The 27,460-nt window shown below is 44.8% G+C and overlaps 1 protein-coding gene across 2 annotated transcripts in view; it reads left to right on the top strand.

Annotated features, from left to right (window-relative positions):
• Positions 1 to 293: 293 nt before the first annotated feature.
• Positions 294 to 27,460, top strand: part of PTPN3 (protein tyrosine phosphatase non-receptor type 3) — an 85,866-nt gene continuing 58,699 nt past the window's right edge. The window contains exons 1-8 of one of the 2 annotated variants that reach the window (XM_023202146.1): positions 294 to 451; positions 6,631 to 6,738; positions 6,815 to 6,857; positions 9,437 to 9,515; positions 15,163 to 15,207; positions 18,739 to 18,791; positions 25,770 to 25,890; positions 27,030 to 27,117. In XM_023202146.1, the coding sequence (XP_023057914.1) occupies positions 314 to 451; positions 6,631 to 6,738; positions 6,815 to 6,857; positions 9,437 to 9,515; positions 15,163 to 15,207; positions 18,739 to 18,791; positions 25,770 to 25,890; positions 27,030 to 27,117 (675 nt within the window). In that variant the 5' untranslated portion in view covers positions 294 to 313. The remainder of the gene's footprint in view (positions 452 to 6,630; positions 6,739 to 6,814; positions 6,858 to 9,436; positions 9,516 to 15,162; positions 15,208 to 18,738; positions 18,792 to 25,769; positions 25,891 to 27,029; positions 27,118 to 27,460) is intronic. The other variant, XM_023202136.1, reaches the window with a different exon arrangement.

The raw sequence follows: 27,460 nt of genomic DNA on the forward strand, positions 1-27,460 counted from the left end.
AAACATAAATAAAAACTTAAAAGCCTGGGAAATATAAATTAGAAGACTCAGACCAGGGAGGTAATAAGACATGCAAATAAGCCACATAATTCTGTGAACGTATAATTTAGCAATACATTTTGCTTAGAGCACCTTAGAAGTAAAAACTCAATTGGAAACATGATCTGCTATGTAGTTCTCATTATCTGTGAGTCCCTCAGACGATATTGATAGGATGGGATCTGACAGGTATCTGCACTCACAAGTAACTGGCGATTCGCATATCAAAGCACTAACGGGTGTATCTTATGTTACAGATTATTCAGCGATAGTTATGACCTCCCGGTTACGTGCGCTGGGTGGAAGAATTAATAATATACGCACCTCGGAATTACCCAAAGAGAAAACTCGATCAGAAGTCATCTGCAGCATCTACTTTTTAGATGGCGTGGTACAGACCTTTAAAGTTACTGTAAGTTCTCTACTTTTTTTTTACTTTTCCTGAATTAATGCTCCTAACAAATAATTTTCATCTCTTGGCTTACAAAATGAAGAAAAAAAATTTTTAAATGAAAGCTTGAGATCTCAGATCTTGTATGTTGAGATTGCACTGGAAATACTTAAAAATGTTGCCCCCCAGCCAGGCACGGTGGCTCACACCTGTAATCCCAGCATTTTGGGAGGCTGAGGCGGGCAGATCACGAGGTCAGGAAATCGATACCATCCTGGCTAACATGGTAAAACCCTGTCTCTACTAAAAATATAAAAAAATTAGCTGGGCGTGGTGGCGGACGCCTGTAGTCCCAGCTACTCGGGAGGCTGAGGCAGGAGAATGGCATGAACCCCCGAGGTGGAGCTTGCAGTGAGCTGAGATCACACCACTGCACTGCAGCCTGGGCAACAGAGTAAGACTCCGTCTCAGAAAAAAAAATGTTGCCCCCATTTCACCTCTGCCCCGAGGGTCTTCCCCTCGCTTCTGTGTGACGTGAACTGTTTGATGCTCGTACGTTGGTGCTGCTGGGAAGTCCTCATCCACTTTATGAAGGAGACTGGTTTGGGAAGTGGATGAGGACTCCACGGAAGCACCAACATCTGGAAGCATCATGGCGCCCTATATATGCTTCATTAGAGCCCATGTCAGGTTGCATTTTTTCAGATAGTGATTAGGGTTTATATTGCCCATGAAACTGAGCTCCTTGAAAACAGGAAAGAATAGAAAGGGTGTTGTTTCCCCTGTGCCTGGCACAAGGCTGGGCACACAGCGGGTGCTCGTTAAATGTGTGAGTGAGTGGGCTGTGAAACAATCAGCCTCACAGATGGCAGGGCTTGGGGAGGTCCTGGCTCATCCCACTTAAAGCCTGTGGCAGAGCCAGCACTAGAAACGAGGTCTCCAGTCTCCCAAGCCAGCCACAGGAAGATCCTGGGACTGTGGCTGCCTATGGTGCCCTCCCACTCCAGTCACCACCCAGCCCATGACCTTTGCCCATCTCTTCCATCCTCTGGCCAGTCCTAAAGGAGTTAGTCCCAACCCTGGACTGGCTGCTAGGATCTTCCCCCACCTGTAAAGTTCAGTGTGCCAGGAAAGGCATCAGAAGAGAAGACAGGATGAGAGAACAATTGAGGGAACAATAAAAGGCCACAAGAATGCAAAGGGTAACAAAAACAGATCCCTGGGTCTTCTGCACACCCCATACAAGTCTGCCCACAGCCAATCCCAGGTGATCATGGACCTTGATGCAAGCAGAAGGAGAAGGCAGTTTGTGTGGAGTTTAGTGGGTGCTGTATCTCCTTTTCAGCAGGGATGGGGCGGTGGCCCAGTGCCTTGGCTGCAGACATCTCCCTGTCAGTGCGGAAGACTCAGGTGGATGACCAAGGTCATGGAAGTTTGGACCCTTCGCCTGGCAGAGAGTGGCAATGGGCAGTAGAGATGGATGTTTCCCAGCCTTCTGCCCTACTCTTCCACCCACTTCCGCAAACACCCAGGCCTCCAGCTATTCCCCAGTGTCAGGGCATCATTTTTTTTTGTAGGTGGGAAATGTTGTTGTAACAAGTGAAGACTCCAGCAAGGAGTTGTCTAGTTAGGTGTCTCCAAAGTCTAATTATGGGGGCTACAACATATACCTGTGACCTGTTTCTTCAGAAGCCAGTTTGGAGGAAAACATCCTCTCAGGAGGACTGTTCAAAAGAATATTCTGCGATTCTGGAAACATTCTGTGTCTGCACTAACCCACAGGGAAGCCCCCCAGCCACATGTGGCAATTGAACATTTGAAATATACCTGAAGAACTAATTTTTTTTTTTTTTTCCCCTGAAACAAGGTCTTTCTCTGTCACCCAGGCTGGAGAGCAGTGGTGTGATCCTGGCTCACTGCAGTGTCAACCTCCTGTGCTCAAGCGATCCTCCCACTTCAGCCTCCGAAGCAGCTGGGACTACACGCACACGCCACTATACCCATCTAATTTTTTAGTTTTTTGTAGGTCTCACTAACTTGTCCAGACTGGTCTCCAGTTCCTGAGCTCAGGCGACTCCCCCCACTTCAGCCTCCTGAAGTGCTGGGATTGTAAAGCATGAGCTAGCGGGCCTGGCTTCAATTTTTTATTTTATCTTAATTAAAATGGAAGCAGTCTTTAGTAGTTCATAGTCCCCACTTTGGATTGCTCAGCTTTGGTGAACATTTCTTAAAGTGTGTCAGAAGCTCCTATGATGTGTGTTAAAGATGTCAATCCCTTGTCCTGCCTGGGTATTTTGAAACTTGCTCTCTGTGGGGTGGGGCCTGAGAATCTGCATTGTAATTTCTCCCCAAGTTGTCTCGATGTGCCATGCAGTTGGAGAACCACTGATTTAGGAGTCTGTTGGCAAGGTTGTAAATATTTCCCTTAAAAAGCAACTACTTTGGTTCTGCAGAACCTTGTCTTATATCTGATTTCCTTTTAACATAATCTTTCATAGAATTTTGTGATTACACAAACTTCATGAAGGTCACAAATGTCTCTTCCAGATGCTGTACACTAATAGTTTAGTATGTGTCTGGCTTCTTTGTTAAAATGTGTGTTTGTCTGTCTTGGAGCTGTTCTTTAACCATATATCCTATTCCTGACAACATGAGTGTTTGTTAGTATGTAACTCATGTATTCATTCAGCACATATTTATTGAACACTTACTATGGCCAAGCTTTGTTCTGGTGCAAAAAATGGCAACAGTGCACAAAACAGAGCAAAATCCCTGCCTTTTTGAAGCCAATATCCCAGTGGGGGAGATGGGCCATAAAAAAATGTGCACCGAGTCAGGCTGTATTAAGTGCTTTGCAGAAAAATAAAGTAGAACAAGAGGGAGAGAGTGCCAGGGCAGGGTGAGGTTACCGTTGTATAGACGTAACCAGGGAAGTCCCCACTGTTGAGATGAAAGAATCATGTGGTCATCTGGAGGGAGCACGTCCCAGGGAGAAGGAACAGTGGTGCAAAGGCCCTGAGGCTGCAGCCCACTTCCTTTGGTTGCAGAACACAGTAGAGTCTGGAGTGGAATGAGCAAGACGGGGGGATAGCAGAAGATAAGGGCAGAGAGATAGCAGGGGTAAGGGGTGGGGGATCGCCTGTAGCCTTGTAGATCATTCTGAGGGCACTGGCTTTTTTTCCTACATGAGGTGGAAAGCACTGGGGCTCTGTCCACAGTTGATGATAGGAGGGAAGGGGCTGAAAGACTGGTGTGGCAGTCCAGGGCAGAGATGATGACCATTGGCTGTGTGGAGCTGGCTAAGAGGAAACCGAGCCCAGAAGTACTTTGAAGGTGGAGCCTGATAGATGGGATTTGAAATGCAAAAGAACAGGAGGCCTCAAGGTGACTCCCAGGTTTTTGGCCTAAGCAATGCAGCAAAATAAGAGTTGCAGTTTATTAAGATGGGGAAGACTGTGGGAAGAGCAGGTCTGAGGGTAGAAGTAATCAGTTCTCCTGTGGGCATGTTGCAGTGGAGAGGCCTGTTATTCATCTGTGTAGCAGTGTAGGAATGGTACGGGATAGAAGAGTCAGGAGGTTAGGGGAAGGATCCTGGCTGGGGATACAGATGTGGATGTCACCAGGATAGAGATGGGATTTCGAGCATGAAACTGGAGGAGATCCCCTGAGAAGCAAGTCGATGGAAGCTGCAAATGGTGCTTAAGCTTAGGAGAGGTGAGGAGCAGGCACTAAAGGAGACTGAGAAGGACCAGCGAGGGAGGTGGGAGGAGGCCAAGAGCGAATGTCTGAGAATCCCAGCAGAAGGAGGAGTGATCAGCTCTGTGAAAAGGAGAGAAGGCAAGCACCTACCCCGAGTGAGCATCATAACAAGCCTTAGAACAGGCTGGGTACAGTGATTAATGCCTGTAATCTCAGCACTTTGGGAGGCCAAAGCAGGAGGATCCCTTGAGTCCAGGAGTTTGAGGTTACAGTGAGCTATCATTGTACCACTGCACTCCAGGCTGGGCAATGGAGCGAGACCCTGTCTCTAAAAAAATAAAAATAAAAGTCTTAGAGCCTGGCAAACAATGAGCACCCAAAAGTTCTTAGTTATGAACAGCATTGTTCTTATCACGTGGCTGCCACCCCACGCTTCCAGCAGCCTGGTTCAAAGCTGAATCCCATGGAATTTGAGAAGTTGGAGGCCCTGGTTGCAACTTGGAATATCCCTCACTTTGTACCTTTCTGTGTGTAGGAATTGCTTGCACAGTCTCATTCAGACTCTTTAGCCCAGCCTGCCTTGTGACCAGGAGCAGGTGTCAGGGAAGCTGACTTGAATATTAGTCATTCTTATCTCAGTCCAGGGTGCGAGCCCTGGTGGTGACCTGGTGCAGCAAAGATGACCTCTTGCGGGCAGGGGCCAGGCCAGGAGGCCTTTTCTTATTATAAATGTGTTTTTTATTATATTTCAATTTATCTTGAGAACCAGGTGAATTTTGCAGAATAGACACCTGTATATGTGAATTATGCACTCCAGAGGAGGAGGTGTAGTGGGAACAAACAGACCTGAGTCAGGCAGTCAGACTGTCCCTCAGCTGATGGGGCAAGGCATGGAGCCTCTCAGTGCCTCTGCTCTTTGGCAAGGGAGATGGTAATGACTAGTACACTTTGCAAAGTTGCTGCAAAGATTAGAGACCATATATAAAAAGCCCATTGGCATAATGTCTGGCTCCTTGTAGATGTTCAGTAAATTGTAGTTAATAATATATATTAAATGTAATATAAAATCATATATAAATAATTCCAACAAGGGGGAGCAGCTAGCTCTTTGACGTGTGGAAGGAGTATCTGGTAATGTGCAATGTGTGGACTGGGTCCTTCTTTCCCCATCTGTTGTGATTCTCTTGTGACGGACGGTGCCCTGGACAGAAGGAGCAGGTGGTATAAGCGCTCTTGGGCAGGAAAGGGGGCATGTCCAGGAAATGGGTGTGTCTCATGTTCCCACATTTCAGACCAAATAATCTGAACCTGCTCCAAAGAAGTCTCTGCAGGAGGGGCTTGATAGTTACCTAATTCTCCCAGTGCTGGTCACTGTGACCTATTTTCAAGTACATTATTTGCTCTCAGGCACTCAAAAAAAGGAGCTACCTTTGCCTGTTCTATACATGGTCTATTTCTGACTCATATTGTCCTTTAGTTAAATGGTTTGGTTCAAAGGATTCCTGCAAAGTCTGCCTGTTAAAGTAGAATTTGCCATTTTCCAAGCACTCCATGCTGTTTGCCATTCCTGGGCCTTTGTACCAGGCTATCTGATCCAAAGGCCTGTTTTTAGCTCGTGCAGCTGGAGGGCAGGGGTGGTGCTTGACCCTGTCCTCCTCCCGAACCCGGATTGGCAGTTGCTTCCTCTAGGACTCTGACTGAGATGACCATTCGTGTGGTCCCCTTGGGTGTCCACCGTGCCTCGACTGTTTCACAGTCCTCGACGGCCTTTGACACTCTGTTACAGCCACTGTCTCCACGGCTGGGGCAGGAAAAGGGAGCTTCTTATAGCCCTGTACCCATTCCCACATCATGCCTGCCCCGTAAACATGGAGCAGGGAAGGCAGTGGAGTCCTGCTCTGGAGAGACGTGTGGCTTCTCACTTCAGATGACGGGAGGGGGAAGCAGAGAGGCAGATAATCCCACAGGGTGGCACAGGCCAAATCACTCTGAGGGCATTTTGAATGGCATTTGAGTATTTTTAGCAGTCTTCCTTTAGGCTGTTAGGTGAGAGCTTTCCTTTCCTGGACATATACTTCAGTGGCTTCTCCAGGAGTAGGAGCCACAGGTATGTCCTGAGGAGCCAAGAGAAACTGCCCTGGGGTTAGCATTTCATTGTGGATAATCCATGGGAGGCCACAGGGAGTTAACTGTGATTATGAGAGCTGAGTTTTCTGATTTAGACATTATCACTTGGGAATTGCAGCTAAGGGGGAAGGAAGAAATCTTAGACAATTAAATTAAACTCGTATTGTCTTAAATTGTGTTGATGTCGTTTTTCTTAGCCCTACTTCCCATATGTGCTGTGTGGCTTCTTAAAATTTATTAAAGCTTTTCTTGTGGTGGGAAGTGTGTGTGCATAGCATTTCTGAATATTTTAACTCTTTTTTGCCTACAGTAAAGATGTTTTTACCACCAATTAATTTAAGACTTTTCCCACTTGATAATTTCTTTTGTTCTAGAAACAAGACACTGGCCAGGTTCTTCTGGATATGGCGTACAACCACCTGGGTGTGACTGAAAAGGAATATTTTGGTTTACAGCATGATGACGACTCCGTGGACTCTCCTGTAAGTGCCATTTTAAAAAAATGTGCTGAACTCCTGCACGGTTTGCTTTTATATTTTATGTTTTCTTGTCCAACAGAGATGGCTGGAAGCAAGCAAACCCATCAGGAAGCAGTTAAAAGGTTGGTGTGATCTTTTCATTTCAGTCGAACATTAGGTGTTAGTGTATCACAGTCTGTTTCTCCCCTCCAATCATCAGTTCCTGTGACATCTGGTACCTGGAATTCTGGGCATCCAAGAGTCATGAGTGAGCTGACTTCTCCCTGTCTGACTTGTGAGTCAGCAGAGATGCTTCCAGATCAGCCTTCTAGGATCTGCCCCAGCTATGGGAAAGAAGGGGAAAGGTGAGAGTAGGCAGCTCAGAGCAAGGGAACCCACATTTCTGTATACAAGGAAGGAGGATGGCCTTTCTTAGTCCGCTGTGAGAGTCAGGGTGGAAGAGAGAGACAGAGAGGTAGACAAACACAAACACCTCATACTTTCCAACAGCATAGTTGCATTCATGGAAAACCGAGCCATAGGTAGGTAATGTCACCAATATAAAAGTCTTCCAAACTACCACTTATCTCTTAGGAGTAGATCCCAATGCTGCAGTTCACTCCTAGTTGGGTGGCCAGTCAGGCCACACCATAGCCCACTCTCTGCCCTAATCTGCTCTGAGCCTGATGTTCCAGCATTGCCAGCATTGTTCCTCTTTATGCCACTCATGCCCCAGACAAACCTGGCTGATCTTCAGGGCCTCCCAGTGCCTCCCCTCAGTCTGTTCCATCTGCTGGGAATGCTTTTCCCTCCCACTTCCCTCGCGAAATCCTGCCTTTCTTCAAGGCTGCTCAGATCTCATTTCCTGTCCTAGAAACTGTGGGTGGCTCCCTCGACATTCTATTAGATTTACCATCTCCCATGTTGGGGCTCTGAACGCTCTTGTCCTCATCTCTGTTAATTGCCTTTACTTCTGTCTCAGAACTGGCAAGTTCCTTGAGGTTAGGACCCTTGTTGTATTTCTCTCTGCATCCCCAAGGTGCCCAACTCAAAAAAAGTGGCCAGCGCATGGCGGAGTGGAGAAGGGCAGGTAGATTTGTGCACGCAGATATGCATCACAGCATGCCCCCCAACACACACACACACCTGCTTCAGCACCCGGGGAGGAAGGAGTAGACACAGTGGCCTTCACTCCCATGTCACTGCTGCCCCCACAGGGAGCCAGATTCTCAAAGTTCTTCCCTCCCATGAACTGCGTCCTCCTCATTCAGAAGTACCCGTGAGAGCCTCAGGGCAACTTACAGACAAATACTTGCCCCATTCAAGTCCCCAGGAATGAGTCCACACAAGGCATGAATAGGTACTGTCATTCATTCTCTCATTCATGCTTTCAGTGAACATATCCTGAGCTCAGACTGTGACAAGGTGCGGGGCTAAGCCCTGGGAATCCAGTCCAGATCAAATACAGACTCTCCCCTCAAGGTCCACAGCCAAGTGTGCAGACAGCCCAGAGGGTTTGACATTCTATGATAGTAGTAAGCACACGATAGAGGACAGCCAGAAAGACAAAGAGGCTAGGCCTGCAGCACAGAGATGACAAGTTTTAGAAGAGGGGAAAGGGAGGTGAACAAGCATCCCAAGGCAGCAGGAGGACATTGTTCTCCCCTGATGTGCATATTGTTATAGCGCCATCCACTGGTACTTAGACATGTGGACAGGTGTACTTGGGCACACCCCCATGAGGGATTCTTTGAACACATGCTACAGATGCAGAAAGAAAGCACTAAAGATCAGGGAGGTTAGAGTTCAGGATGAACTAAGGTAGAGGAGGAGATCTAGCAGGTTAGTGAGAAGGACTTGAGTTGCAGAGAACAAGAAGGTGCTCAGTGCCTAGATAGGGCTGGCGGATATTTACTGAGCGATGATGGTGAAATTGACATGAAGAAGATCTCGGGGTCTTAGCAGCACGATCTGATCTCCTGTTGCTGTATCTATGAGAAGAAATGGACTAATTTTATCCACACAAGCGAATTGAATCTAGATGTTGATGTATAAAGCTGTATTTGAATATGTTCATTGTCTGATTTACTAGTATACTAACTTAATATATTTTGCATTAAAAGCATGAGATATTTTGTAGTTTAAAAATGAGTTTGAAATGTGGTATAGCAGAATCAAAGATCTCAGTACTCTAATTCTGGTTTTGTCACCAGCTGTGTGACCTAAGGCAAGTCACCTCTCTAAGTCTTTGGCTTATCTGTAAAATGGGGCTACCAGTAGCAGCCTAGCCCACTCATAGTCATGGTGGTGTCAAAATGCAGGAAATGTACATGAAAATGCTTGAAACGTATAAATGGCTACACAAGTGCAGGCTATTATTTCTTTGTAAATTTTGCATAATAATACTGATTTAAGGATTTTTAAAATTCCTAATACAGATAACGGAGTGCAGTGTTTAAACACAGCCCTAAGATAAACGTGTGATAGGAAGTAGATGATAACTCAGTCTGTGCTGATGTTGCATAAATATTTTGCTTTTTGAAGATGTGGAGATTTCTGAAACAATCAACTAATTTATGTACTCCATATTTGAAATTAGCCCTTTTATAATGGAAAAAGCTATGGTTGAGTGAAAAAATGCATCACTTATGGAAGAGAAGCAACTTACATACATTGACTTTGTCAAAGGGAAAATTTAATTTGTTTTTGAAAAATGTTGTAGGAGGTTTCCCCTGTACCCTGCATTTTCGAGTAAGATTTTTTATACCTGATCCCAACACACTGCAGCAAGAACAAACCAGGTAACAACATTTTTTTAAAGTTTTCTATTTAGTGTATAAAAATGAGTAACCACTAAAAATGTACTCTTCATTTTATTACTATGGCCAAATAACTTCATTTGGGTGTAACTGCACCAACAATGATGATCCAAGTAAAAATCTGGGGTGCACATACTGACATTTTAATCAGCTAATGAGTTTTCAGTCTTGGGCCTGCTTCTCTTATCTCCTGATTTGGTACCATTCCCAGCATACTCCCATCTGCCACCTCCTACCTCTCTCACCTCCTTCCACCTCCCTGGCCTCTCCTGCCTGCTGAACACGCTGTGCTCAAAGGACGAAAAGTCATTTTCTACCAATGTAGGCAGGATGTAGAAGACAAATTTGTAAAATAGTCATCCACAGGTCAAACAGCGTGATGACTCTGAAAAGCTAAAATCGAGGCTCTTGAAGATAACAAGACATCTCTTGTTACAAGAATTTTCTTTCTTTTTTTTTTTTTGAGACGAAGTCTCTCTCTCTGTTGCCCTGGCTGGAGTGCAGTGGTGCGATCTTGGCTCACTGCAACCTCTGCCTCCCAGGTTCAAGCGATCCTTCCACTTCAGCCTCCCAAGTAGCCAGGATTATAGGCAGGTACTACCATGCCTGGCTAATTTTTTTTTTTTTTTTTTTTAATTTTTAGTGGAGATGGAGTTTCACCATGTTGGCCAGGCTGGTCTCAAACTCCTGACCTCAAGTGATCTGCCTGCCTCAGCCTCCCAAAGTGCTCGGATTATAGGCATGAGCCACCAGGCCAGCTTTGTTATAAGAATTTTCTATCAGATCCCCAGTTTGCAAGAGGTAGAAAGGAGAGCAGACTGGATTCAGCTTGTCTTCTCAGTGAATCAGCAAGTGCAGGAAATATGTGAACCAGATAAGGGAAAGAGGGCTGTGATAGGAGTTGTTTACCCCTCAGGGCTTGGAGTCTCTCCCGACCCTGGGCTGGTATGTGGGTTTTTCTGGGTGTGGGGGACAGAGTATTTGGAATGGACGAGGAGAGTGTCGCACAAGAAAATTGTTGTTGTTTTAACACAGACTGCACAAACAAACTTTCCCTCCCCTGTGGCAATGTTAAGCCCTTTTATTATTGATCCATTTATTTTTCTTAGGGAGGGAAGCTATTTCACCAGAAAAAAAGCAATAGATACTTTATTGAATCCTGTTCTACATTCATCATGGCCAAAAGACATAATCAAGGAGGCAGCATTAACTCAGGCACAGAGTGCTGTCTTCTTTATTTTGTTTAGTAGTAATTACATCACATTTTAACTTATAATACGTTGAAAGGCCAAATATTAATCTGTTACTGTATTTTGCCTTCTTTGTGCACCTCCTCCCTCTACTATAGCAGACATTGGGGATTTGACTGTATTTTTTATTATATTACATTTTAAGCCAGTGTCCAAGGTGTCTGGTATGACACATCAGGTGACCACACAGAAGCATGTCCTGTCCTCTGAGTTTTCCCCATACCAGCTCTTTATGCTGATAAACTGGGGATGAGATAGAAACACTCAGCCCAGCAGGTTACTTCATAAGCTGACGGACACAGAGCTGGTGGTGGAATCTATAAGAATGTGTTTGAAATGACCCTACCAAGGTTTCCTCAGGCCAGTGCTAAATAACACGCTCTGGGTCAGGCATGGTGGCTCACACCTGTGAGCTTCCCAGCACTTCAGGAACCTGAGGCGGGAGGATCACTTGAGGCCAGGAGTTTGAAACCAGCCTGGGCCACATAGCAAGACCCTGCCTCTACAAAAAATAAAATTTGAAAAAGTAGTCAGGTGTGGTGGTCCATGTCTCAGTGTCTCAGGAGGCTAACTAGGAGGATCGCTTGAGCCCATTAGTTCAAGGCTGCAGTGAGCCATGATCGAGCCATGTACTCCAGCCTAAGTGATCGACTGAGACCCTGTTGCAAAAAAAAAAAAAAAAAAAAGGGCTGTGTTGAAGGGATGTGTTAAAAACAACATGAATAATACATGTGTGTTTACATGTATATGTATCTTTTATATATATTTAATGTGTGTGATTATATATGTACATGCGTATGTGTGTGTGGTTCTAACCAGTGGGTTTTTTAAAAATCACAACTCCATAGTAAAAATATATTTTGTTTCAGAATACAGTATACATACATAAATTACTGAAGCAAACATTTTATAAAACTATAGTAAGTACCAAGTACTCTGAAGTTTTCTATTCTGTTTTATTTCCTTTTTTTAATTTTTTTTTTTGAGACTGAATCTCTCTCTGTCGCCAGGCTAGAGTGCAGTGGTGTGCTGTCAGCTCACTGTAACCTCTGCCTCCCGGGTTCAAGCGATTCTCCTGCCTCAGCCTCCCCAGTAGCTAGGACTACAGGCGTGCGCCACCAAGCCCAGCTATTTTTTGTATTTTTAGTAGAGATGGGGTTTCACGGTGATGGCCAAGATGGTCTCAATCTCTTGACCTTGTGATCTGCCCACCTCGGCTTCCCAAAGTGCTGGGATTACAGGCGTGAGCCACCATGCCTGGCCTTATTTCCTTTTTTAAAAAAAATGCCAACTGTGACCCATTAAATTGATTGTACGACCAACTGGGAGGTTCCAACCCCAAGTCTGGACGGCACTGCCTAAACTAGTGATTGCCACCTGTCTCCTGCCTCCTCATAACACTAGAACCCCAGGTTTGTGGCATCCACTGGGCACATTAGAGCCCTCCAGTGGCCAAACTTGAGGGAGAGGATTCCTATGGCCAGCGCAGCCCAGGAGTTTGTCTACAGGGCCCATCCCGGCCATTGGCCATCCACTTCCATACCCTGTGGAAAAGAAGCCCACTTCTCTGGAAGCTGACAAAATCTTCCTGCTGAGCCTTCCTGTCTTTTGAGGGACATCAGTGGAAATGTAGGGCATTCATGATGGAGAGAAGCCTTGGGCACAAATGAAGGCTGCCTTCAGGTCTCCAAAGAGTAGTCATGGGAGAAGGGGAACTAGATGTGCAGGGTCATAGAATTGTGGCCAGTGGGTGGAGGCTACAGGGAGGCAGATTTTAGCGCAGAATGAGGAATAAACAGTGTGTGTGTGTCTCTTCTAAAATTCACTGGTTCATAACTGGCACCCCCCATCCCCACCTTCCATCTTAAGAAGGGTGGTATCCCATTGTGGTGTAGAATGTAACTATGACTTGGGATTTCGGCACCAGATTTCTCTTAATGCAACAGGAGCCATGGTGGGAGCCACCCCCATAACTCTTACAGAGCTGGTGGGCCACCAGGACTGACAGATATATATATATATATTTTTGAAACAGGGTCTTACTATGTTGCCCAGACTGGCCTCAAACTCCTGGGCTCAAAGGATCCTCCCTCAGCCTCCTGAGTAGCTAGGATTATAGGCACACACCACCATGCCCAGCTGCCAGATTGTCTTATCTTGGACCAGGCTTCTACCATTAATTCATATGCTTAAAAAAAAAAAAAAAACTTAAAAGATTTTACCTATATTCCTGGCACATAGTATCTTACCCCAGCTTTGTAGTTCCTGTTTAAGAAAATTCCCTCTGAAGAAAATTTTAGCTCTCAAGAGTCAAAGAAGGTGTATAGAGGTGGTATCTGTTCATTTTTTTTTTTTTTTTTTGTTAAGGATCTTTGTTAAGGATCTAGGCAGAGAGATCATTACATTTTTCTGAAGTTGAGGTCACGGGTAGGGTACCCACAAGAGAGGTCATCACATTTCTGAAGTTAGACATCCCAAGCATCTCTTCTAAAGAACTATCCTGTATTCTAATTGTTAAATAAATATCTTCTTCATTGTGAGCCTCCACAGCTGCTATTTCTGATACATTTAGATCATTCTTTGCAAAATTTTATATTCTGGCAATCTCAAAACTAGGCTCCTTCAAGATTCCTAGGAAGTCTCCCAAACTTGGGTCGGGTTCCACTATTCTGGTTTCTTTGTGTATGATGCCACGGGGTTGACTCAGAAACTTTGCTCAATATATGACAAGGCAGCATTTGGTGAGTGGTGAACTCCACGTTTATCTTCTCATTTATATCCCTAGGAAGACATACTGATTAGCTGAGCTTGTCAGTGAAAGCCCAGATTCACCATTGGTTTATCTATAACTCTCTCTTTTTTCTCTCAGTAGCATTGTAGGACGAGAGAACACTTAATTCTGGTTGAATGTCAGCTTGGATAAACATAGAAACAAACTAGAAAGAACTGATGATGTTCTCCTAGGTGGAAAAGATGGAGATTCCAATACCAAATAGGTGTGAATCAGCAAATGTATGTTATACTGTCTCTCAAGGCCAGGTGTTCAATACATTGTGGGTAGTTAATTATAATCAGAGTAATAATATAAGAGTTATGACATGGACCCTAAGCTTTTTAGCCATTAAACATATAAGAAATTTGTAGCATAGTGAGTTTTTTAGATAACATGATCATCCAGGTTAAAATAAGACACACTGACCTCACATATCCTATCTGAGCTTCGATTTTGTCATCTGTAAAAATGGAGATAGTGGTACCTACCTTACAGAGTTATGAGGCTGAGATAAGAGGGAAAGTTACAAAGTAGTACCATGTACACAGCCCAGAACTGTGCACATAGAAGGCTGTAATACTGTTTGAAGCATTCCCATCTCAAGCCAGTTCCCTGACTTTTATAAATTTGAAGGAATAATGAAACTGATTTGTTTAAATTGTCAAAATTATTTCTCTCCTGCCCCTGTGCACTTCTGCCCTGTCTATATTAGATTTCAAGAGATTTCCCTTTTGTCATCTGGGCCAGACACTGGAATGTCTATCCCGTTTGAATCGGGGTTTAAAAAAGCATGGGAGCTAGTGGCCAAGTGTCACATGTATGCCACATCCCTAAATAGAAGTCTCCCCAGGGCGCTTCCTGACCTGCGCAATGCTGCCGACGGCCTCCTTTCCCCACTCCCCAGGCAGAGGAGCAAAGTTACAGGCCAAGGGGCCTGCCACGACTTATGCACAAAACAGGTCTGGAGTTTGGAAGTTACATCTGCTGGTTGCCCAGAGATGAGTGCAGAATTCAGCTTGGAGGTCCTGGAAACTTCTAGTTGACTGATGTTTATGCTTTTGCTGGTGCACCCACAGTTCCTGGGACACAGGAGAATGCTCAGCTGGGGGTCTGTACCCCAGTCAAGGAGGTATCTTCCCAGACTCCCCTCCTTTTAGCAACTTCATGCAGATGGAGCTTGGGTGGATGGATCCCGGCACGGTGTTCAGAACAGTGGCCCTGCCGGTGTGTGGGCGCTGCCTGTGCACAGCACCTGTGGTTTCTGGTCATCGAGGGCAGGGATGCTCACTGACAGCGGAACCCACAGTACCAACCCATCTTTGGTGGGCTGTTTCCACCCCATTCATCCCTGCTCAGCTCTTCATAGGACAGCCTGCGCTGGCAGAAAATTGTCCCCACCAATCAAGACGTAGGGTATCAACATGAGCCATCAGTAATGACAGGGCAGCTTTGCAGAGCGTAAGGTAGCACCTGATACCTTGGACCAAAATCATATTTTTATGTATCTTTCACATGTACAGCTCTTGTCTTTGACTCATCAAACTTTCTTTTTTTTTTTTGCTTATTTCAGTTTGAGTATGAATTAATGAAAACACTTGTTTCATAGGCACTTGTATTTCTTACAACTGAAGATGGATATTTGTGAAGGAAGGTAATGAGAATTTTACATTTTTCTTTTCCTGTTAGGCTAGCAAAATTCCTGGTTTTAATCTAATGAGTGTTTATTTCTGGCAATAATATCAAATCTAAACAGAGTGGATGTGGAAAGCATCCTGTACAGCATTAGACTTTGGACATCTGTTTTTATTATACCTCAGACTTGGCTGAGAGAGGCTAAGGATTGATAACTTTGTTTCATGTTATTTCGGTTTTATTACAAAGAATGCAGCTATCTTTCTGGTAAAGACCTGAGAAATTTTAAAGGGAGGAGGAGACCCAGAATGTACGATGGGTTTCAGGAAGGCAGATCGGGCCTAATTTAGGTCCACTTCTGAGCCCCTTAGTACCCACAGATGACTCATTTTCTCTCCGGGAGGCTTTTTGCTCATCTGCCTATCATTCAGTGCTTCTTGTGTTACCAAGACCATCTCAGTGACTAGAAGGGAGAGGAAATTCCAAGCCAGTGGTCCCCGAGCTACCTCCTTTTCTTGACTTAGGGAAGAAACTGCAGCAGGTAAACTCGTGGGAAGAGCACAGCTTATTCCCAATCTCTTCGCCACGCCCCCAACCCCTGTGAGTTTAGCCCTGGGGAGGAGGGTCTTCAGAGGCTACCAGCGTGCTGTACTGTGAGGGAGTTGGAGTCTCATTGGGGAAATGACAGCATATCCCATGAAGCAATTAGGAAACAATTAGAACCAATATGGGCAGTGGAGACCACAGTTGTCATAAGATTTCAGGAGCCCCTGCTGGTGTGAGCTAGAAAAGCCTTTGTAGATTGCTGGGATGAGCCAGAATTGGGTTGGGTAGAGAAGTGAGGAGGTGGATTTCCCTGGGCAGTGAGAAGACACCCCACCCCCGACAGTCCCACTTGGAAACCACATGCTGAGAGCTTACAGGAGAATAGAGAGGGCTGTTCGTGTCCTATGTAGGCGGGCATCTTACATCTAGCAGGCAGAAGAGAACTGTTGAAGGTTTTTAAGCAGGAAGGATGTGGCCATATCCACAAAGATAGTATCAGCGTGCACAAGGGAAGACTGGAAGAGGCCAGGGGTGGTTCAGTCTGGATGGAAGGGAATGGACAGCCTTCAAGGAAGCTGTTTTAGCATCCAGGCCAGAGACCTGGGGGCATGGCAGTGAAGTTTGTGGGGAGAGGAGGTGGAAAGATAGAAACAGGAGACACCTTGAGGAAAGGATTTCCAGAGCCTGTTGACTGTTGAGCACTCATAGAATTATAGAATTCTCGTCACTTAGCTCATCCTCCCATTCAAGGTAGGAATGATTCACTTCCCCAGCACAATCTGCAGGTCTTCGGCCTTCTGCTTGATCACCCCCAGTGAGTGGGAGCTCACCCTTTCATGAGGCAGCATTTTTACATTTTAGGGTAACTCAAGGTTGAAATTACCAACTCCTCTCCTGAGTCCAGGCTGTCCTTAGCAGCTGTGGAATCCCATTCTATCCTTCTCTTCTGCACACACAGTCTTTTCCACAGAAAGTTTGCAGTCCCCTTTTATGAGACAGGCACTGAACTGTGCTGGCCAAATAAGGCCAGGGCTTTGCCTCCTCAGGAGCTTTTAGTCTAACTCTCCAAATAATGGAAATGGGTTGTCTTCAGTTTTTCTTCTCCAAACAAAATGCCGCTTGTTATCTCCATGTGAGTCAGGGCAAATCTGTTGAGGCCCACATCCTGGCTTAGATCTCTGGCCCTTGTCAGGTGCTCACCACCTCTCTGAGGAGAGGGTCTCTGCTACTGAACGCTTGTCCGATGTGGATCAGGCTATTTGTAACTGTGGGTCTTTTGACAGGCCCAGTGGAACATACTGAGCACTTTTCGTAAGTGTCAAGTTGTCCCGACTTGTTTGAGCTGTCCATGGTAGCTGGCACTCAAGGTGTCATCTCCTTCTTTCCAAGATGGTTGATCTCATCCAAGCCCTTCACTCAGCAGGTGGAGACCCCAAAGCCCAGAGTGAAGGAAAGGGATGTGTTTAGGAACACGCAGCTGAGTTGAGAGCAGAACAGAGGCTTCTGGTGTTCCCTAGTATGTATTTGGAACACCATTCTTTGGAAATGTTTTTCTTTCTGACTTCATAGGATTGCTTCTTCCGTCTAGAGGGAACCTCCTCTGCCTCTTTTCTAAGTTGTTCCCCAAATCCTATTTACCTGCTCTTTCTCCAGCAAGGACACTGGCTTAGATTTAATCGAACCCCATCTTGTTAGGAGAGCAAAGAGCTGATACTCATCCTGTTTCTGCCTGTCTTACCCACGGGCTCTGTAGATCTCCAGATGAACAAACAGATGGTGAGATCCCTGGACCGCATCTGTAACCTTGGGGAGATTATTTGCAAGTCCCAGCAGGAACACAGCATCACTTGAGGAACGATGGGGGCCCCTCAGATAGGGAAAGTCGTCTTCGTATGCAGCTGCAGAACCAGCACACAGCACAGTGGACAGGAAGTGGAACCTGGAGGGCCACATTATCAGAAAGGTGGAGTGATTCCCATCTTGGGTACTTCACGGGCTGCCATAGAAACTGTGTTCTCCACTTCCCACTGGGTTGCTGGGAAGAATGTTTTTAAAGTCCCGCGGGCTCCCAGTGTTGCTGTTCAAGATTCCTCCGTTTAACGGAGATCTCCCCACCCTGCAAGCCCTCCTTTCTGCCCTCTCCTAACCTGTTCTGCCCAGCAGTGACCCCTGCTCCAGGTCTGCTGGTGAGCTCCTGGGCAGGCCGTGGAATCTGCAGTTGAATGCAGAAAAGAAAAGGGAGCAATCAGAGGATTCAAAATATGCCTAAGACAGAGGTGGAGTCATAGCAGAAACAGGGCACCTGGAAGAGCAGTGAGTTTAAGAGGAAAGGAGAACAAGGCCAACCCAAGTCCATGATTACTAGTGAATGGCACGGAGACTGAGAGATAGCCAGATCACTGAACTCTGTAGATCTTCAGGAGGGTAAATAGGTAAAGGAATCCAAAGTCATCATAATTAGTTAATTTAATTAAGGAATTGCAGGTTTTAAAATTCAAAATACTTTTCTACTTGTCCCTCCTGAGAGGATGTTACTATTTTAGAAAGAGGATAATCAAGAACCAAAGAGTCATTAGAACTCAGGAATTTAGTTAAAGAGCCCTATGATGAGTCTCCGGTCTTTACTAGAAAGATTTGAAGGCTGCCCATTGATCTCAGAGTTCAATTTTTTCACTTTTTTTTTTCCTCTTAGAGATATGAGCCTGACCCTTCTTGACCAGCCAAAGCGCTGGCCATCATTAAACCTTTAGCTTCATGGTATTTGCGATGGCTATTATTTTAAACATGCAAAGGTTTTATTTTAAAATTTTTTTAGTGTGTTACATTTACCTTTACTGTCCGAGATTGATTTGTCTCATAAAGTTGCATTTGTTACAATTCATGTTCTTCTGTAATGGTTGATCAAAGCAAAGAAAGACATATGCTGCTTACTACCCATGATCTGTGAATGTTTCAGGCTGTTGTTGGTTCTTGTGACTTCACTAATACGTTTTTCTTCTGACAGGTTAACCTGCCCTCTTAACTCAGCAGTGGTTCTAGCGTCCTATGCCGTACAATGTAAGTCACAAAGGGAGCATTTCACGGATGGACAGATTGTTCTAATCAGTGTATGGAAAAAGTCACTGGTTCATCCTGCTTGACCAAGTCCCTCTTCCCCAGGAATACTGCTGGACAGCATATCTCTGGCTGTGCAGATAGTCCTGCTTTTACCCAGACTGGCACTCTCCGGTATCATGGGGATGTTGGATTAAGGAAGGTGGTTAAGGGGAAAGGAGTGAATGAGCTGTGGTGTGAAGTTTTCTCCAAGGGAGCCCATCAGACGGTAGACAGCTGTTGCACATTACATTTTCCAGAACCTTCGCTCAGGCATTTCATACAAATCCCAGTGGGACAAATACTTGTATCAGTCATCTCTTATACACATGGAAACCTAGACCCAGCTAGGTTAAGGAATTTGCTAGAAGTCACCCCTGCTGCTTGTTTGGTGCTACTCTAAAACACTGCTGGGATCTTAAGAATTTATTTTTAGAGTTTCAGTATAGCTGATGGATTGTATATTGATCTATACCAGGGCTATTCAATAGAAATATCATGTGAGTCATATATGTAACTCTTAAGTTTTCTAGTACCCTCATTAAAAAGGGTAAAACGAAACAGGAGGTTTTTTTATGTTTTATTTAATGCAATATATTCAAAATATTAGCATTTTACCTTAACGTAAAAAATTATTAGCAAGATATTTTACATTTTTTTTTTATACTAAGTCTTTGAAAATCAGTCTGGATTTTACACTGACAATACATCTCAATTTGGACTAACTGCATGTGGCTAGTGGCTACCATATTGGATAAAAAGTCCAAGTGGAATTTTCTTCAAGGCTGGTTTAAACTGGAGTGGGAATCCGCTCGTTCAGTCAGCAAAACTTCATCGAGGGCATATTCCCTTCCACGTCCTGCGGGTAGATGCTGGGTAGGCATAATGAAAAGAACCAGATGAGATAGCCAGATGAGAGCAAAATGGCACTTGATAGTGGCTAGCTTTGTGGTAGCAATACAGTTCATCAGCATAATACTCAGGTAGAGCCATTTGCAGCTCAAGACCTAAGAAATCTCTACCTTCCCATAAGCCCAAATCATCTTGGCTTATTACCCTGTTGACCTACTCTGTGGTAGACAGTTAAGGCAGCAAGATGGTCAGGTCTGAGAGCAGGCACTGGCTGAACTACACACTCTGCTCTGGTCTCAGAACAGGCAAAATAGCAAGAGAAGGCTGACCGGGACTGCTGAGGTAGCCCTAGGTCTGCCTACTTCCCTACCAGCAAAGAACAGAAATGAGGGAGGTGAAGAGCAAGGTGGCTGGACCTGCAGCTTACCCACCCATCTGCATGGAACCAGGAAGTGGAAGGCAGGGGACATCAAAGATGACCACCTGTGATCCTATTCCCGAGTAAGACGAGACCCAGAGTTAGTCTCTCCATTGATCCTGCATCTCCTCTTCCCCTAGTGGGAAACTCAAGACAGGTGAATGGGCCTGGGTGGATTTGAACTTTCCCTGCTCCCTACAATATGCCTGGGACAGGCCCGGCCATGTCACATCCATATGGGAAGTGGCATGGTCACCAGTCAGCTTGTATTCTTGTGATCTCTAGACCTTGTGAACTCTGTCTCTGCCAGGCCAATCAGCTGAGGAGACTGTGCTTCTCCATATCTCAGAGCGAGTTTGGTGTTCACAGCCTGAGCTTCAGGTTTATGAGGCAGGAGCACTAACTAGAATATAGGCACATTCAATTTAAATCCTGGCATCCCTGTCCAGGTGTCGTGGCTCACGCATGTAATCCCAGTACTTTGGGAGGCTGAGACGGGAGGATCCCTTGAACCCCGGAGTTTGAGACCAGCCTGAGTATTATAGTAGGACCCTGTCTCTGTGAAAACTAAAGAATTAGCTGGGCATGGTAGCGTGCACTTGTAGTCCTCATACTTTCTAAGGCGGAGGCAGAAGGATCACTTGATCCCAGGATGTCGAGACCAGCATGGGCAACACTGTGAAACCCCATCTTTACAAAAAATAGAAAAATTAGCTGGGTGTGGTGGTGCAGTGCCTATAGTCCCAGCTACTAGGGAGACTGAGGGGGGAGTATCTATTGAGCCCCAGAGGTTGAGGCTGCAGTGAGCCATAATCATGCCACTGCACTCCAGCCTTTGTGACAGAGTGAGACCCTGTCTCAAAAAAAAAAAAAAAAAAAATTCTGATGTCTCTGGTAACCAGTTATGTGGGATTGCCTCTCCAAATCTTGGTTTTCTTACCTGTGAAATTGAGGTAACAAGTGGTTTAAGACAGCTCTCAATATGGCTACTTGGTTCAAATTAAGCAGAAATGTGAAGGTGATCTGTAACTAAAAATTCTTTATTGTTGGACCGTCCCTGGCTGAGTCACTGAGAACTGGACTGGAGCCATATACGTAGGTCTTGCCTTTTCCACTTGTACCTGCCTGACTTTGAGCTTCTCCAGACCTCAGTTTCATGACCTGACACATGAGGATAATAAGCGTCTCCTTCAATGGTTGTAGTGAAGAGGAAATGAGTTACTGTATGTAAAACTATTAGAATAGTGCATGGCACGTGGCAAGTGTTAGCTCTTACTGTATTTTCATTATCTGCCCAGAAGAAAGCTGTCAGGGAATTGCTTATTGTAAACAGTACTCTATTTAGAGTAAAATTTAAGAACCAAATAATTCTGTGCCAGGCTTTAGTAGTCAGATTCCCTTCTGCAAAGAACTGATAGAATGGGGGCTAACAAAGTTGTGGGCACCTAAAAAGTACAAACTGGCTTCAGTAGAAATATTAACATTACTATCAAGCTAATAGACTCATGGCTTATCAGGCAAGCAGTTTTAAGTATAAGCTTTTATTCCTCCACCCTCAATAAATATATATATATTGCAGAGCATACATTTCTTTAAGATTAATACTTGCACCAGGCATGGTGGTTCACGCCTGTAATCTCAGCACTTTGGGAGGCTGAGGCAGGTGGATTGCTTGAGCCCAGGAATTTGAGACCAGCCTGGGCAACATGGTGAAACCCTGTCTCTACAAAATATACAAAAATTAGCCAGGTGTGGTGGTACACCCCTGTAGTTCAAGCTACTAGGGAGGCTGAGGTGAGAGGATTATTTGAGCCCTGGAGGTCGAGGCTGCAGTGAGCCATAATTGCACCACTGCACTCCAGCCTGGGCAACAGAGCGAGACTCTGTCTCAAAAAAAATTAATTATCGTGTATGAAATTACTGGATCAAAAGGTATGCCTACATTTTATGATATATTCTGCTAAATTCTTCCAAGAGAAGCATCTAATATAAAGTCCAGCACAGTGGTTTGCACCTGTAATCCCAGCTACTCAAGATGCTGAGGTGGGAGGATTTCTTGAGCCCAGGAATTAGAGGCTGCAGTGAGCCACGATCGTGCCACTGCACATCAGCCTGAGCAACAGAGCAACCCCATCTCTAAAAAAAAAAAAAAAAACAAACAGTGATCTGCAGGTAAAGTACCCGAAAATACACAATGGTGAAAAATTGTTAATGGCCTGTCAAGGCTTTATGAGGCTCAAAGAATAAAGTATATTTTTTGGAAATATATGTTTATTCCAGAATGTTCCCTGCACCTCTGCCACATAGAGGTCTGCACCAGCCTCCGGGTGCACAGATGGATAAAACACACTGCTCTCCCCAAGGAGTCTACAGCCTGTAGGGAGGCAGATGTGGATGATACTAGCAGTGGAGATGGCCACCAGGGATGCATTTCATCCTGCTTGGGGATGGGGGGAAAACATCTGGGAAAACATCCTAGGAATGACCCCTGAGAACCGTCTCTAAGATCAGGTTGGAGTTGGATGAATAGCAGGTAAAAGCCTTTCCCAGTACAACAGCCGGGCAGCTTGAAATGCTGTACGTTGGAACCTGGGATATACCCTCTCTGTGCTGCAAAACATAAAATACTGTCAACCAGAAGAAAGCATGGAACTTAAAAAGACAAGGTATTTCCCACATAAGCACTTCCTTTTTTGTTTGCTATAATTAACTTTTTTATGTGTTGCTTTCTTACAGATAGGAAAATGGATTACTTAGGAGTTTGGAGCATATAGTATAGTAAGTAGGTAAGAGTAGGGACGGTGGTCAGAGTCTAGCCTCCAAATTAGCAGCTGAGCAACTGTGGCAGGCCCCTTTGGGTCTGTTTCCTTATCTGTTCAGTGGGAATAAAAAGCATTGCCTATATGACAGGGTTATCATGAGTATCAAGTGGGATGATGTCATGGAAATCGATGTGAAACTGCCCTGTGTTTTGCAAATGTTTGTTTATCACTGTTTAACTTTGTTTCCCCCTAGTGGTTAGCCTAGAGCTTTGCACAGGGTAGCCTTTTAGGATTTAAAGGGAAAACCACCCCACAGGGAGGCTCACTGGTTGTGTTCGAAGTTCAGAACATTTGTCAGCAACTTGCCTAAAGAGAGAACCTTGCTGTTCATGTTTGCAGAATGGTACCAGGGATGGGACTGTTAACTGGTATCATGGATAACCTTATTGGGATCCAGGAGGATCTCCATCAGCCAATGAAACCAATGGAGTAAAGGTTCATGGGACTCCACCTTGAGACTCAGGAAAGTCATTTACAGCATTTGGTTGGCCTTTGGGGACATGACTGCTGTCATCAAATGACCAGCAGCGGCTCACAGGCCTGGCAGGCAGGCTGGTGAGGTGGTAGGATCTCTAACTGGGGTTCAGATCACCTGGGTTCTGATCTTGACCCTGTCCTAAAGGTCTCTTTTCCTTTCCAGACCTCAATTTCTTCACTCTTAACATGAGGACTTTGAAGGAAGTGATTCTAATGCTTTCTAGCACTTTTCCTCATTGGGCATGCTGTGTCACGGCATTTAAATGATTTCATGTGAACACGTTATGTACGCTTAACCCAGCACAAACTTACCGGCCACATAGCCTTGATGTTTCTTTCCACAACTTGGCCACATTTGACTGACCTTAACAGCCTCTGGTCTAACCTTGACCAAGTCTGCATGCATTGGTCACTTGGCTCTCTGCCCTTTTCCCCTTCCAGAATTGAACTTTGCATCAGCCTCTGTACAGATCAGTTCTGAGCACCCAAATTTCTGAGCACCTACTGTGTGCCATGCCTGGTGCTGGGCCCTAAAGGTGAGTCTGACCCAGTTCCGGCATTTGAGGCACAGTGTAGGAAGGAAACAGATCCCTTCGTTATGGTGTGGATCTCAAAGAGCAGCCCTGTGGTATGAGGGCAGTTAGGTGAGCAACACTGAGTGAGACATAACCTTTGCATCTGCCCTTTTTTTTTTTTTCTTTTTTGAAACAGAGTCTGGCTCTGTCACCCAGGCTGGAATACAGTGGCGCAGTCTCGGTTCACTGCAACCTCCACCTTCCGGGTTCAAGTGATTCTCATGCCTCAGCCTCCCAAGTAGCTGGGATTACAGGCATGCGCCACCATGCCTGGCTGATTTTTGTATTCATATTAGAGACGGGGTTTCACCATGTTTGCTAGGCTGGTCTCAAACCCCTGACCGCAGGTGATCCACACGCCTTGACCTCCCAAAGTGCTGGGATTACAGGCATGAGCTACCGCGTCCAGCCGCATTGCCCTTTCAAATTTGTGGTGAAATTCACCCAAGCAGCCACCTGTCTCACCCACTTCCCTTTTGAGATTGGCCACAGAGTATCACCATATCTTTCCCATACTCTGCCCTTGTAGCAGAGAAGAAGTTATTTGATTTGGAAATCTTTGGTGTTGAATTGAGAATCCTCAGGAGCCTCCTGGCATTGCGGCCAGCTGCAGGAAGGAATTCATTAAAATATTTGGAAAGATTAGGGCTAGTTTTTTTTTTTTTTTAAAGATGAAGTAGAAGCTTTTTGTTTGTTTGTCAAGAAAATGGAATACGAGATCAGTTGCCCCATTAGAGCTAGAGATTATCTTCTTCTGTTTTTAGACAAATGGGAAAACTTTGTGGAGAAAGGAAATGGATGTCCTCAGGTCCCATAAGCCTGGTCCTTGGCTTTTCACTTGGTGCCAGCCTTTTTTCCAGTTTCCTCAATGTTCTAGACACCCAAATGGTTTGAGTCCTTGAGGTAGCCATGGACACTTGTACAGGTTGAACACTGCACAACTCTCAAGAATGCCCATCACATCATAGGCATCAACAATTCATTTCACGTTGGCAGACAACAGTCAAGGGTCTCAAGGGAGCAGTACCATTTGGCCAAGGGGCTAGTCTCAAAGTTACCCTTCCTTTTCCCTCTGTACCTTCAGGTCCCTAATGTGATTCCCCTGATAGCCCCAGAATCTCTCTTCATATCTTCTGACTCCCCTTAGAATGTGTCTTTCTCCCTAGGAACTTTGCTGTTGCCTGAGCCCTGACCATTCGTCCCCACTCACTCCCACCGCTTGTCCCTGTGGCCTCTGAGCATACCCTGGTCCCCTTTCTTCCACATCTCCCTGAATCCCAGGTGATGGGTCGGGATGCAGAGAGTGATCAGGTCTGCATGGCCTCCCTTCTGCCTACAACCAGTTTTTAGAGCAGATTGGTCCAGTGTTATGGTAACCTTGGGGTATGGCAGAGAAAGCCTGCACCAGGCGTGGCATACGAATTGTGGCATTTTCTTTATGTGTTCTCTATCCAGTGGCATGAGTGCAAACTGCTGTGCTGACCACAGTATATGGAAGAGGTATGGGATTAGAACAGGGCCTAGGTTCAAACACCATCTCCCAATTTTCTCCCTCTGTATCCTTGGGAAGAATGAGAATTTGGTTGGATCATGTGTAATAGTATCTTAGCCCATAGTGAAGGCTCAGATAAGTGTGGAGTCTGGAGCTAGTGAGAAGCTTCAGTTTGTGTGGTGCAGAACTTACCGGAAGAGTATTTGCAATTAATGTTATTCTGGTGGTGGTGTAGATGCTTATAAATACAGACCATATTAAAAAGGCAAAACTAATTATGATTTTCCCCTTATTCTGTCTTGATAGCTCATTTTGGAGACTATAATTCTTCCGTACATCATCCAGGCTATCTTTCCGATAGTCAGTTTATACCCGATCAAAATGATGACTTTTTAACAAAAGTCGAATCTCTGCATGAGCAGCACAGGTGAGGGGGTCTGGGGTGGCCTACTTTGGGAACTTGGGTCGGGTATTTTCAGACATCATATCCCTTTGTGTTTGATGCAACCTCTTTCTTTTGTGCATGAATCCTCTTTCAAGATGTCGGGGGTTTTTGAACCTTTGAGCTGGTATGGTGGCAGATATATTTGGCATAACTAGCATTTCTGTAAAGTGTAAAATCCAGTAAGAGTTTAGGGTGATGGCTGCTGCATCCTTTTCAGGATATAATTGAAATCAGTAAATTCCTGAAGGAAATGCCCATTTTGAAATCTGATTGCCCCACCAATGGACTGTACCAAGGTAAATCTCTTAGCAGTTTACCACATTTGATAAAACAAGCTGTTCCTTCAGATCTTGTTAAACAGACAGACAGATAGACGTGCAGCGCTGACCAGTCTCCTGTGTTCAGTTCGTGAAAAGTGCTCTATGTCCAAGTGAGGAGCATGAGTCTTCTGCAGTTGCCCCTGCATATTTGTTGCGAGCCTCAGCTCCAACACATATGCCCAATTCTGGCTGCTCTTCCCCTTCCTCATTTCACTTAAAGCTACAGCAGCAGCTGTTCAGTCCGGGTCAAATAAAGGCCACCCTGACCAAGAAGGCCAGCTCTCAAGGGGCTGCTTTCTTCTTGGGAAAGCCATAAAAACAAAGGCCAGGCAACCAAGCGTCCTTTTAAGAAGCACTGCCAAACCTCTCTGCCAGAATTACTCCCAGGGCAGAAGTCAATGTCCTAAAATAGTACGGGGCCAGTGGCGTTTGAAAGTTTGAGGCCACTGCCAAAAGAAGAGATAAAGGCAGAGAGACCTAAAGATTCCCTACGAATTAGCAACTTGGAATAATTAGGGCAGGGATTCTGAAAGGTAACAGTCTTCTATGTCTGAATATTGAGAGCCCACTAAAGGAAGTATTATTTAATTTAAAAACGAGAGTGTTAGAGGGAGTCAAATTCAATGGATAAGAAGAAAAACTTGCTTTAGTAGAATTTAGTATTAGATTGCTTAAGATTGATAACATAAGGCATTTAAATAACCTTACAGAAATGGTATCAAATGTTCTAGATTTTTTTAAAATTGAAGATAATGCCCTCTATTTATTGGATGAACTCTGCTTTTGTCTTTTCTTGTGTAGTGGGCTAAAACAATCAGAAGCAGAATCCTGCTATATCAACATAGCGCGGACCCTCGACTTCTATGGAGTAGAACTGCACAGTGGTAGGGTATGTATTCTTGTTATGTCTTGGATAAAACATTATGTTTTTATTTTAATCTCTGAGAGTTTGAAAACTTCTTTGATGAAACCATTTCTTTTTCATTGTAACAGGACTTTTAAAAAGATATTTGGAAGGTTTATTAAGTAATACTGAATTTTTTGTTGGTCATTTGTCCAATTGCTTTTTTTTAATGTTTGCTTTTGTACTTGAAGACTTTCCTTTTGAGAGGTTAGGGGCTTAGAAACTGGTAATTTTTGTAAGACCATTTTATATTACGGTTTTAAAAGGCAAAAAATAGGTATAAATTCATTTTTCAAGTGACAGTTTAAGGGGCCAAGATTTCTACTTA

The sequence above is a fragment of the Piliocolobus tephrosceles genome, chromosome 14 (genome assembly GCF_002776525.5).
Source record: "Piliocolobus tephrosceles isolate RC106 chromosome 14, ASM277652v3, whole genome shotgun sequence".
Lineage (NCBI taxonomy): Eukaryota > Metazoa > Chordata > Mammalia > Primates > Cercopithecidae > Piliocolobus > Piliocolobus tephrosceles.